The sequence below is a fragment of the Semicossyphus pulcher genome, unplaced genomic scaffold (assembly GCF_022749685.1).
Source record: "Semicossyphus pulcher isolate SPU_LCO1_2020_fin unplaced genomic scaffold, fSemPul1.0.p SCAF_7, whole genome shotgun sequence".
Classification (NCBI taxonomy): domain Eukaryota; kingdom Metazoa; phylum Chordata; class Actinopteri; order Labriformes; family Labridae; genus Semicossyphus; species Semicossyphus pulcher.
Window position 1 is genome coordinate 14,842,651 of NW_027211748.1, and position 13,714 is coordinate 14,856,364.

Here is a 13,714-nt window from a genome sequence, read left to right on the forward strand (position 1 = left end):
TGGCAAGTTCTTAAACGCTTGACTTTATTTAAATAAATATTTCTGTCACTTAGATTTGTGGGGAGACGCACATTATAAAACCTGGGCAGCACGCATTAATTTTGTAATGTTTAGCTAACTCTAAGATAAAAGGTTTTGCACCTGTAAGCTATTTTTCCTCCTCGTTTTCTTGCCTGATTTAATTCTGTAAAACTACTCGCCAAAAAGGAAAGCGGTATAAAAAAACTGCTCACCCGTAGTATGTAAAAAAAAAAAAAAAATCACAATAATTATGAACAACCGTTACAGCACAGTGAAGTGTAGCGGGGCCAGTCAGTTCCCTCTTGTTCCTACGACTACAGTCTCGCTCCCGCGAGATCTTGTTCCGTGCAGCTTGTCTACCGTTGCCAAGGATACTGAATAACGCAATCAGCCAGGAGGCCACTACAGACTCTGAGAGTCTCAGGGCAGAACAACATCTAGTTTGTTTACAAGGGCGCTACTCGGATGAATGACAGGTGAGCTGTTTTCTCACTTTACAACTCACTTTTAGCTGCTAACGTCTGTCTGTTTAGGTTCTCAACTTGCAAAATTAAGGCTACCAGAGGATTCTTCATACCTGAAGCCTGACAGAAAAGGACTCTTTTTTTTGCATATACTACCACAGGCCTGAACTCATTAAGGCCTTTTTTTTTAAAGAAGTATCAAAACCCTTTCTGCTATAAACCAATGATGAAGCAAAGATGACCAAGCTGGTAAAGACAATTGTTATCTTATTTAGCTAACACAAACCAGTGCCAGAAACTGTAATGCAATGTTCAAAATCCATGTTTATACAATAGCCAGCTACCACCTCAATATTTAGTCCTAATATGTTTCTATGGTGTTTGTTCCCCCTTCATACACCGATTATTTTCTCCCAATGTTTTAGCCTAACTTGCAGATCATGGAGCACGAGCATGAGGATGAAATGCATGACTTGCGCCTTCAGTTTCAAGCGCTACAAAAACAGCAAGAGAACAGAAAACTGGATCGGAAAAAGGAGAAAGAAAACAATGTGCTTAATGCTAGTGTTACCCAGGATGAGTTGGATCTGTCTAAGCAAGGAATTCAGGCAGACAATCTTGAAAACAGGTGAGTGAAAGGTATATTGTTTTGCTACTTTGTTAATTACTTAGAAACTACAGCACACAACAGAATTTTTGATTGCAGTTTTAAGTCCTCATTAAGTTTTAATAACCTCCTGATAGACAGCTACAGAATGAGAATCAAAACTTGCTGGACCAGCTGAGGGGACTTAAAGATGAAAATGGGCGGCTCTTTAAACTTCTCAGTGAAAAGGATTTTGAAATTAAACACCTTAATAAGAAAAGAGAAGAAGAACGACTGGCCTTTGCAGGTATAATATCATAGCTTCAACTTATTTTGCACCACAATGATGCAATAGATACATCACAGATTCCTTATGACTTAAACTCAAACTTATCCATATAGGCTCATCGGGCTTGGCAGGAGATACAGCAGCCACCAAGATTGTTGAGCTCTCCAGGAAGAATAGAGAGTTAACTGCTGAAATTCAGCGACAGAAGATCAAATCCAAGCAAAACAGCAACAGGATTAAAGATCTTGAGAAAGAGGTACAGTTTTACATTCCAGAGATATATTGTTTTAATCAAAAATCTGTTTAATAATATGTAGTGCATTTAAATGAATGAGTAACTGGACTTTAATGCTCCTTTCTGTAGCTGCAGGAGGCTTTAGTGAACTCTCCACCTGGGCAAAAGATTGATACAAAGTCAGGGAACAAGAGCTCATCTGATAACTGTGAGGTAATATTTGATGGTGAAACTCACCAACAGGATTTCCTAAATTGAATGACTGCACCTTAATCTGAACCATATGTGATTTCTTAACAAAAGCAGGAGAATCCAGTGGTGAAATCTCTGCAGGAAAAGTTAGCTGCTGCCCAGCTGAAGGTGATTGAGTATCGTAACCAGGTTCAATCCGCCAAACAGGAGTTGAAAGTGGCTCAGAAGGTGATGTTCTTATTGAGCAGTTAAAGCAGGAGTAGAAGAAATGTCACGTATTATAGCTGTGATTGCTGTAAATTAGAACAAAAAAGATCAATTGCCTGTGATAGCTTTGTTAGCATTAAACATCTGTCATTTCTGTGTTCATAAATATGACCTGCTCCTGCTGTAGGTTTTGATCAGTGAAGTTGGGGAGGAAGTCAATTTTCAGCAGTTACTGAGCTGCCCGGGAAGCTTTAGAGGCCGCTCCCAGCAGATCCTGGCTCTTCAAATACGGGTAAGCAAAAATAACATTGTAACTCAGGGCATAATGTGCTTCTTATATTAAATTTAGAATGTTAAGAAAACAAAGGCTTCTATTACCATCATCAACAGGTGAGGGACCTCGAGCAGCAGCTGAACCAGTCGGCTCAGCGAAGGCAGCCGAGTGTCCTGAGTGTAGAGGAAGAGTTCCTGGGCATGGGGGTCTTGCAGAAAACCCCTCCTCAAGACAGGAACCTCAGCTACATCCGCACCATGGAGAAGGAGAAGAGGGAGGCGTTTGAGGTGTGTGTACGATGAGTTTATATAGATTAAAACATGACTTTGTTAATGTACCAAGGCTCTCCATCCACAACTTTACAGAGGATCTCAGCGGACTATGAAGGCCTCCTGAAAGAACACGAGGACATGAAGAAAAAGCTGGAAGCTTCTAAAGCCAGAAACAAATCTCTTTCTGCTGAAATGAAAACTCTGAAGGTCCAGATCTCCACCCTGCTGGAGAAGGGGAAACATGATGATGAGCTCGTGGCTGCCCTGCTAGTAAGGCATTATATCAAAGTTACATTTCTACTTCCGTTATGACTCCTTTTTTTCACCACGATATCCCCATCTACCTCTGGCAGAAGCAGCAGACCCAGATGCAGGAGGTGCTGAAAAGCCTCAGCCAACAGCAGAACGTACAGGAGCCCCAGCCGAGCCCGAAGCAGCAGCTGAGCAGCGAGCCGTCAGAGCACAGCACGCTCATCAGGAAGCATAAGGAGATGGTTGCTCTGAAAGACGCTATGATCAAAGAGCTAGAGGAGGAAATCCAGCAGCTCACTGTCAAGGTAATCTAAAAAAGTAAATTCAACACAAAAAAAGTTCTTTCTCCATTTGAACTTTTCCTCCAATGCTCTTTCATTCACATGAGCAGATGTTGCAGGAAGGGAGCGAGGAAAGACAGTCCAGCCTCCGGACAACAGATTGCAGTTCAGGATTTCTTCCTGAAGAGGGCGACATTACCAAGAGAATAACATTGTCAGGGTAAGCGTGCTACTGTTAATCACACTGACTCATGCATTTTGTATTAATGCTGTTATTTTCTTTATAGACAGTCATTAGCCTTAGTATTTACCTCACCTTTGCTATCTGTCAGTGTACGACTGGACACACTGTCTGGCAACATGAGGGTTAATAATTCACTCTGGCTGATTTGGGACTTAGTGTAATCAGGTTGTTTATTTTGTTTCATGCCTCATGGCTTTGTCAGTATATTCAGCTGGGATTTCTGCTAATATGACCGACTTTTTTCCAGATCCGTTTCTAAATTTGGTCATAAACTTGTGCTGCCTGCTGTGGGAAGTAGTATAGAAATCAAGTAAGTGGAAGAAAAGATCCTCTATTTAAAGCTTGTTTTTTTTCTTGTTCCACATCTATTATTGTACCACTGTGTAATGACTCACTGGGGAAAATGATGTTTCTATGCTGCACCCTTTGTTCTCAGGGGCTTGAGTACTTTAAAATGTCCACAATGTTCGACTGGTGACAAGCTGGTTAATGTCCTTCAGACAAATTCAGAGTTTAATTTTTTCCATTTTGTTACGCTAAACCAAGTATGCTTCACTAGAATCACATTACAATGTATCACTAAATCTGCAAATGGATGATGTCATCAAAAATTATTACATGTTTTATAGGCAATTCTCAAGATTATTAATTTTGTAATTAAATAAATAAGAATTATTCATTCATCTGTTTGCATCTAAAGTTTTAAAGTCTGTCCCTCCAGTCACCATGAAGAGGATTGCATTATTTTAACTCCTTTCTTGAATCCTCCAGAGACACAGAGATGAAGCTGAGACTTCTGGAGGCAGAGCAGAGGAACCAGGAGGCGCACCGAAGGATAGTAATCCTGGAGCAGCAGCTGGAGAGGACAAATTTAGATTCAAATTAAGGACTGTGCATGCAGCAAGGGTAGGAGCGGTATGCCAAGGATATATGATAGGATGATGTAACAATTTCATAGAGATTTCATGATTTTAAAGTTCTCACTTCTCAATTTCCTGCATGTCTGTCTCATCTTTGGCGGTCGTGATTATGTCTCTCAGCCGCGGAATCCAAAGACAAATTTATTAGACTTTCTAACACCTCTGCTGTAAACATTTGATCCACATCTTAAAAGTCTTGAACTTGTTCTAAAAACAAGATTTCTTTTTTTTTTTTTTCAGTTGTAAATTTTTTTTTATACCAGACGACAGAAACAATGATTCATAGAAATTGACCATAGTCAAATGGCAGCCATTTTCCTCTGATGTCAAGTTCAGGGTAGGGGGCTCAAATGCTGCTGTAACATCATACCACTGTGTTCCAGGTAGCAGGTTGTTTAGACGTTATTAATGTGACAAAGTGCTATCTTTTCTCAGCTTCTGGAATGATCAGCAACTGAAAAGGGACGACCATATTTGAAGTTAAAACTATATAGTTGATATCCTATTAGCTCAGTAAGACTACAGCTAACTTTAGCAATGTGCCACTTACTATATGTTATTACCGTTAGCTAAGTAAGTGGCTGAAAGCTAGTATTAACTTTTGGTAGTGTTACACAGAACAAAAGCAAAGGCATAAATTGTTAGCTAATCTAAGAATTCGCTAAGCTTCCCAGCTAAAGTAATGTTAGCTAGAAAGTGGTGAAACGCTAGCATTAGCTGTTGTCTAACGGTAGCTAATGGGTTATCAAGTATTCTGTTTAACCTTGAAAATTGGGCTCATGGCCCTATTATATAATCTCTTTTCAGTTGCCCATCATAATTAAGAAACATGGAATGATACCCATCTCAGATTATTCATTTTTATTAGATTTACAATCTGTAACACAGCATATCCCAGCATATAATAGCATAATCTGCTACATTATAACAGCATTTGAGCTTCCCAGCATGCTACTTTGTGAGTATGGTGAATGGACACAGTGCCTACAGACAGAGCTCATTCTAACCCTCATGTTTGGGCTGCGGAGATGCTCATGCGCTTCTATGTTGTCTCCTGGCTGGTCATTCAGCTGGAGGAAACAGAGTCGCTGAGGGCACCGCTAAAGAGCGCTCTCCACCGTGACCTGCGGCTCGGCAGTGACGTGATGAGACAAGTCAAGCATGTTTTTTCCCTGCAGGCTCTGTGACAGCCCAGACAAGACACTAACCAGGGGAACTGGCTGGTTCCTGCTCAGACTCACGTCCAGCTGAGCCCTACCTTCTCCTGTCACAGTGACACACAGCAGGCTGCAGGAAACAGGCCCCCCTTTTCTGCCACACAAACATCATATAGATCCTCTCAATGGCTGTTTGTGATGGTTGCTTTGTGCATTTCGTGACCTCTGTTTAACCACTTGAATACCTTTAATAGCAGCGGTTTCCACTTAACCCTGATGGCATCAGACAAGTGCTCCTACTGATTGCACAAATGTTTGACGCTGATAGGATGTCTCCCCGTGGTTTCCTATCTTGTCTGCTTGCTGTTTTATAAATGTCACTGTCATATTTTATTAAATCTACGTTTGTCTCGTTCTGCTGCTGGCATCCTCAAGTGTACGAGAGCAACATAGAAAGAGCAACAATGTCTGTATTTTTGTACCTCAAATAACCTCCAATTTAATCAATGAAAAATGAGTTTACCTTCCTGGCTGTGACAGACTTAGGGGTTTTTCTGGCTCCAGATGGTTCCTATGAATGTGTCGAAGGCCAATCCAAACAGAAACCCCCCTGTTATGTTCCCAAAAACTTCAATAATTCTCTTTAATATTACTGCTAATCGTTTCTGACTTGAAACCAGCTGTGTGGGAATAGTGGTTGAAAATGAATGCGACTCAAGCTGCACAAACTCCCTCTGTAGTCCCTCATACCCTCCCCAAGGCATGTCACATGCATGTACAGTGTGTGTTCTTGTAGCCTCTTAATCCGAAGGTTGACTGGATACGCGTCGCCTCTACATTCATCCTAACATCCGAGTTATTTTCTTACGATGTAGCCAAAAGGATTTCAGCAGAAACCCCCTCCTTCCCTCCCCCCTTTGCCTCTCCCCTCCACATCACGCTTAATTTAAAACCATGGCTGAGTTAGTGTGCTCCTTCAAATACCGCACTATTTCTTCCAGGACCCTGTGGGAGATTGGCAGGTCCCCATTGGACTGAGCGAGAAAGTGCCACAAGACAAAAATATCAGAGTTTGGACATGATGAAGAAAGCCTTTATGCTCGGGGTAACAAAAAACGGCTTGTGTTGAATACCTCCTGGATAGAAGGTGAGGCAGCCTTTAATGTAGCAGAGTGAGATGTGTCACTGGAGGAACAGATGTGATACCACGAGCCTGCGTGCCCTTTAGCACTGCCAAATATGCATCAAATGTAGCAATGTGCGTCAGGACGGGTGTTGATGGAGCAAATACTAGTCATGGTCCCTTACTGCATCCGATTCCAGGGAAAATGTTTAACTTAATAAATTTCTGTTTGGTTGTTTTTGAAATCTGCCGTAACACAACTTCATATTTTAAAGAAGTCAGCGCTTGTGTGCATCAGGGAGATTTTCCCCGGCATGTTACCTGAAGCTTGTACTTTACAGCCATTGATAGGAACGAGGCCAACGTTCGCAGCATTTTAAATAAAGTTCACTGCTCTTCATTACTCATCTGAGTGTGTCATTTCAGCGAAAAAAAACCATGTTGACACAGATTAATTTGACCACTCTTGTTGACTTCGCTGATTAAAGAGTGTCATCACTTTCAAATAAATTACACTTCACCAGACAATTTTAATATTGTTTTATGTAGCTGCATTACGCAGAGAGGTGTAGATTTATTCCAAAATGCCCAATAACCCACCAAACCAAACACAAACTTATGTAAACACAGCATACGTAAACAGCCTCACCTATTTGTCATTCCAGGTTTGAATGACTCCTTTCTCCATCCTTCTCCTCAGAGGTATTCCCTCGTTCTGGACCGATGCTTCCTGCAGACCATTGACTGCATCCAGAAACTAAAGTAAATAGTGGAGCTGTGAACGCAGAGGTTAAAGTTAGCCATCAGTATATGAGGGATCTGTGAACTTTACTCAGGCCAGAAAACGGTTTGTGCCTCTATGAGTCCATTCATCTCCCAGTGCCTCTCATTTACATGTAATGGAAAGAAAATAAACAGCGGGCTCCTAATGTGCTCATTTACAGTAAGTAGAAGTAAAGTAATGAGCTGTTATCTTTACTCAGACAGTGGGGAGGCAGAGATGAGCACCTTTTTTATCATCAAACATTGATCAAAGTCTGCAGGACGAGTGAAATTGCTGCTGACAGTGAGATCTAAAATCAAGCATGCGATCACTACAGTCGCACACGTCGATGAGGAGAGCAGCAGATTGTCTGATTTTATTTTGAGCCGTGTCTTTTGGTGTCTTATTTCAAGCTTCTGAAATCGCTTATAGACATAATCTCGGGCACTGAGGTGTCATGCTAATACTGTTTAATACTGTGAGCTCCTTTAAAGTCATTTTTTTGAATTTAGGCAACTTTAAATCCAGATGACATCGCAAAATGGCGGTGTGTCATTTCTTGTTGACAACGTTTGATGCATTTTGCTGACAGCCAGTGACTGTTTTTATTTTTGGGCATCTTCACCTTCATGTGTAGGACAGCTGAAGAGAGACAGGACATATTGGGAGAGGAGAGTGGAAGATGACATGCGACAAGAGGCCGAGGCCGGGGGTCAAACCTGCGGCAGCTGCATCGGCAACTGTAGCCTCCGTATTGTATCGGCAAGACTTTGCTTTCGAGTCAGCAGCTCCTAGCCCTTCTTTTCGGACACGGTCTTGTCTGTTCCCTTCGTTTATCTTATCTATGTTTTATCTTTCTATTTTTTTATTTCATTTTCCACCAACTGAGCTAAACCTGCTCCCCCAGTGTCTGCTATTTTCCTGCAGTTTGGAGCCAAAAGTGCCAATTAAACAAAGACAATATGCTAAATCTGTGCAGTAGCTACTAATGCAGTACATTGTAATTGCCATAATAAACACCTATTTATGATTTAATCAGTAGACTGTAAAGAAAAGTGTGCGTCTTGCTTCTGGAAGTGATGTTAAACAGTCTTGTAGCGACTGTACGCTCATTACACATTAGCGAGCAAGCAAAGTTTATTTGTATACCACCTTCACAGACACCAGTTACAAAGTGCTTTACAGTCAAATAAAAGAAGGCAAATTAAATAAAAGAATAAAAAGATAAAACGTACAAGGGGAACAGACAAAGGGCACAAATTAAAACTTAAATTCCAAAGTCTAAAGACCTCGCGCTTACTGGGTAACTATTCCCAAGCTTACTGCCTTGAAAGCAAAATCTCCTTGTGTTCTAAAAACGTGTCCGAGGCAAGCAGGCGTAAAAATGCATTGTTCTAGATTGTAAAGACACTGGAATATATCTTTGTGGGGCCTTTTTGTAGAATATAACAGCTGCATTTGCTTCTCTGCAGCACAACAGTGAAAAAGAAAAGAGACCAAAGTGACTCTAAAACAACTCTGACTCTGAAATGACGACAGAGTGGCTTTGAAAATTGCCATCATTCGACTCGCTGCAGCTCCTCGCAGTCGGTGCCCTTCATGCTCTCCTGCTTAAGACCGTTTCCCTCTCCCAGCTGCCGCAGTAACCTAACTGCCACTCTTGACACTTTGTTCGCCTTGCCTCGCTGTCCGCCCCCTTAAAGGTAGACCAATTTCCTCACTCTTTTCTGGAAACACTCACTCTCACATCTGATGACAGTCCACGAAAAATGTCCAGTACTTGTATTTTAATATACGTCAGGCTGTCTGAGCAGAGGGACAGACAGTATGTACATAAAGACATGTATTATTTATTTATAGCTAAGATGTACCAGAGCTGGATGTTTGAATCACTGGCTGTGTCATGCGTGTCCATCATCACTGGTGCAGATATCCTCAGGGTTTCCACCAATGGGAGCGCTGGTCTCTTATTGAACATAGTTGTATTACAAAGCCTTTTACACGTGCTGACACTATGGCGTTGACATTTTGCTCACGAGTGCAATCTGCTGCCTTCTGGAGACGAGTGCATGAGTGCCTCTGATCGCAGTCTGCTGGTTCCTTTTCATGGTTTTACCTTATGTGATAGCTCACTGTAGGGAGAGAGAGAGAAATAATTGGGAGAGACAAAAGGGGGATGACACGCCAGCTGAGCCACCTCGACGCCCCAGGAGGCTTCTTACATCTCACTGAGACCCTGTCTCTGTTTGCTTTATGAATATAAATGTGTGAGGCTTTGTTTTGACTCAACAACCACATCCACTAATTAATACTTAATGGGTCCTCATTATGTCTGCTGAGGTTTCCGTGTAGCAACACTATGAATAGCAGGCATCCAATCAAATACTGTACTGAAAAAACAAGATGCGCAGGTATTTCAAGATGGTTTGAAGCTCTACAAACAATCTAAAATAAGTTTCATTATTAAAACAGAGCCAACACTCCACTTAAAATGTACTGGATTGTATTTTCCAACGGCGGCTGCATCCTGAACGAGCTGTTTCTGCCTCCATGTCTCTTAAAAGTGGTTCCAGGCGCTGTCATTCATTTAAAAAGAGATATACTTTGTTAAAAATAGCACACATTTCAATGCCCTAAGCTATATCTCTATCACCTAACTCATCCTCCAACCCCCACCAACACCAAGCTTTAATGGCTCCGAGCTTGTCTCTTCTATCACACAGAATCTTACTCAGCGGACGACCATAGGACGAAAATGTCAAACACAGAATGGGCCCAGTCGGAGGAGGCCTTTTGACTCCCTGTATTACAATCAGACAAGTGATTTGACCTTCAGTGTTTGAATAGTGCGTTATCCACTTAAAATAAAGTAGCGGGGGAGTTTTCTTCAGAGGATACGACACACACACACACACACGTACAGAGCAACATCAGCAAGCAGATAAAAGGAAGAGAGTTAACTAAAGAACAAAAGAGCTTAAAGAGACAGTGATAGAGTGCTGCGAAAACAGGAGTTAGTCTTGATCTGGATTTGGCGTCTTTCTCCTCAACAGGTATTTAATGTATGACATGTATGTAATATTTTATTAATTAAATACATTGTAGACATGCTCAAAATGTTACATTCAAGCGCGCATAGAGACACTGACCCCACAGAAGGAGCCTTATAACATATGCACTCACTCCAACATTTGAATCAGGTTGTTAACTAAGATATTCAAGTTCTTTCAAGCTAATAGATCATTTATAAAACTTCAACCATGGAGAAACAGGCCAGTCAGAATTATAATCAATGGGGACAAATTGGCTGATTAAAGTCTTCTGTGATTAGGAATAAATGTCAGGACAAAACACAGGGCCTCATTCATCAGCTGTTCTTATGAACAAATCTTCACTTCTGAAGTCTTCAGGAAGCTTCTGACATTCACTCATGTTTTCTTATCAGAACAGAATCAGACTCAGAATCAGAATCGGTGTTTATTGCCAAGTAGGTTTACACGTACAAGGAATTTGTTTTGGTGATTTCGGTGCAGAACAATAAACACAGAACTAGAATAAAATTAAGTAAAAGACTTAAATAGAATAAGATAAAAAAAATAGGAATAAGAATAAAAATATAAAAAGCAAAATGAATAATACAAATAGAACAAAATATGTACAACAGGTGTGATTAAAAGCTGTACAGGTGTGCAGGATATTGAACAGTGCAAAGAGCTTACAGTATTTATTAAAAAATAGTGCAGTGTATAGACAATATAAGTCCAGTGGGCATTAATGTAACGCATAGTCTGAATTACAGACTTAACACTGGTTAAGTGTTAAGTGACTGAGGGGCTGGATGACAGTCCATGTCACGTTGGGGGTTGGAGGGGGGTCGGGGCTTTATTGTTGAGGCTGGCAGCAGAGGGGAAGAAACTGTTCTTGTGTCGGGAGGTTTTGGTCCTGATGGAGCCCAGCCTCTTGCCAGAGGGGAGTGTCTCAAAGAGTCTGTGACCAGGGTGAGAGGGGTCGGCCACAATCTTACCTGCACGCCTCAAGGTCCTGGAGGTGTACAGGCCCTCGAGAGATGGCAGACTGCAGCCAATCACCGTCTCTGCGGAGCGGATGATACCAGACAGTGATGGAGCAGGTGAGTATGGACTCAACGATGGCGGTGTAGAAGTGCACCATCATTGTCTTTGGCAGGTTGAACTTCTTCAGCTGCCGCAGGAAGTACATCCCCTGCTGTCCCTTTCTGATGAGGGAGCCGATGTTCAGCTCCAACTTGAGGTCCTGGCTGATGATGGTCCCCAGGAAGCGGAAAGACTCCACAGCGGAAACAGTGGAGTCGCTGATGGTGCATTCTTCTTCAGAGCATTAAGCTCCAGGTTATCACCACACCAGGTCACCAGATTATTCTGGATTTGTTCTTAGTTAAGAAGAAAATCTGCACACACTCAAGAGCAGAGCTGCATTACTTTACTGTCCACCATCTCTCTTCTGTATTTTCCAATATTAGTCTTTCCACAGATTTGAGATCACATTCATTTTTCATTACTATTTATAGATACAGCATCCACTGACTGAGTAATAGCATCCCATGCATCTGTTTTGAATGTTATTACTGACACAACTGAATCTGTCTTTTTCTATTCCATTCTTAGGTGTACCGCAATTTCAGAACTACTAAAGTTTGGAGTCTAGTGCTCAATTTATCTTTGGATTTTTTCCCAACTTTTCTTTTCTATTTGCGAGTTATTTCTGTGCGCCTGCAGTCTCATGCCCATTCATGGAGATGGGAGAGTGTTTACCTATGCTAACTATGAACAAGTGACACCAGCTTTCAGCTTGCAAAGATGCTCGTTTCCATCATTACTTTTCTAACAAACTTTCTGAGGCACAAATTTAAGAAAAATTGGAATGAATTGGTGAATCCGGCCCATTCATCCTCAAATGATGCTTCCTGACACCCCTCAGTCACTTGAGGGGTGTCAGGAAGCCGGCCAATCACCGGGATCTTCTTCTGATTAAAGCTGATAACAAGGGCTCTCATGGTCACCAAAAAACCCTCAGGGGAGGGGTTCAGGCTTCTTGCAACAATTTCCTATTAACCGTCATCAGGGAAGCCAGACTCAAGAACACTACATACACAACGTATGCTCCTCTATCAATAGAAAATATAAATGGAAATATAATGACCAAGAATCCACTTCATCTAATAGCATTTCTTATCACAGAGCCTTACGTGAGACACGTGGATGGTGTTTGATTCCACGTGAAAAACATCTCTTTGCAAGGTGCATAAGTCCCTCTTTATGCAACCAGTGAAGTATTATGTCTGGCTGTTATGTGACAGTAGAAGTTAATAATACAAATTACATTAATAACAGTAACGTTATGGTACAAACCAGTTCAAGACAGAAATAATCACTTTAAACGTCAAATGGTGGAAAGTAACAACGTTCTGGGAGTGAGATGAGTAGATCAATACTACTCTTGTGTAAGTCCGTTAAGGCCACAGACAGGAGATGCTTAGCTTAGCTTAGCTTAGCATCAAAACATGAAACAGCTAGCTTAGCTCTGTCCAAAAGTAACAGAACCTAAATAATCTATCATATGTTGTGTTGATCAATGTGTACAAATAACAATGTGTAAAAGTAGTTTTACAGATGGTTATGTACCGGACTATTTCTTGGCCCTGAGCGGTGGCCGACAGCCACCAAAGACTCCAGGTAGTTATGGATTAGAGTAGGACATGGGTTTCCTTTGACATGCGTGCAGTAGAAGTGTAGTTTATTCACACTCCATGTATCCTCTGATTGGGTAATCCCAGCGGTTACATTTACATTCTTGTAACTTGATGAGCCCGGCAGTAGTTGCATTTATTTTGCACTTTTTTAGTTTATATCTGTTGGGAAAAAGGTGGCTAATTGAATGACTTGTAGAGGGAATATTTGTTGTTACCTGCTGGTCAGGTCACCATCTCACCCATTTTTTATTAAATAAAGGTTGAACATTATCAAAAATTTGGGTCGCGATTTGTCACTAAGCAGTTGGTGACGGGTCCTGAGGCTAGACCTGTTGAGAACCACTGCTCTGAGCGTATTTACCAAACAGTCAAAGTATTAAAGGGTGTGTCGACCCTTTGGTAACAAGCGTCACCATTCGAAGGCTTGGTGGGTGGAGTCAGGTCATCAGGACATTTGGCTCACCTGGCATTGCTGCTTGCCATATAAAGCCGATCAGTCAATCTTCCTCTCTCCCCTAGTTTACCCCTGTTTGGTTTTGTTATCTTTAGTTAACTCAAATCAACTCAACTTAATGTTAAGTTTAACTCATGTGGTCTCCCCTTCTTTGTCCAGCCTTGAGCTTTGCTGTGACGAATGGGGGCTCGACCTCTCGCAAACCAGTGGGTCCATAACTCCAATTTATGTTGCTCCGTATATGATGGATAT

The 13,714-nt window shown here is 41.5% G+C and overlaps 1 protein-coding gene across 1 annotated transcript; it reads left to right on the forward strand.

The window, feature by feature from the left end:
- Window positions 1-925: 925 nt before the first annotated feature.
- On the forward strand, window positions 926-4,227 carry ccdc13 (coiled-coil domain containing 13). Its single transcript, XM_069684735.1, has 13 exons — window positions 926-1,113; window positions 1,230-1,378; window positions 1,474-1,616; window positions 1,725-1,808; window positions 1,899-2,015; window positions 2,182-2,286; window positions 2,385-2,555; window positions 2,634-2,810; window positions 2,894-3,097; window positions 3,193-3,293; window positions 3,565-3,627; window positions 3,754-3,828; window positions 4,089-4,227. The coding sequence occupies exons 1-13, from the start codon at window positions 926-928 to the stop codon at window positions 4,201-4,203; spliced, it is 1,692 nt and encodes a 563-aa protein (XP_069540836.1). The 3' UTR covers window positions 4,204-4,227.
- Window positions 4,228-13,714: the final 9,487 nt, after the last annotated feature.

Excerpts from the sequence above, each read along its gene's own strand:
- ccdc13 (XM_069684735.1), top strand. The coding sequence starts at position 926 with ATGGAGCACGAGCATGAGGATGAAATGCATGACTTGCGCCTTCAGTTT. Across the intron at positions 1,379-1,473 it reads AGAACGACTGGCCTTTGCAG|GCTCATCGGGCTTGGCAGGA; the intron begins GTATAATATCAT and ends TTATCCATATAG. Across the intron at positions 3,098-3,192 it reads TCCAGCAGCTCACTGTCAAG|GAAGGGAGCGAGGAAAGACA; the intron begins GTAATCTAAAAA and ends CAGATGTTGCAG.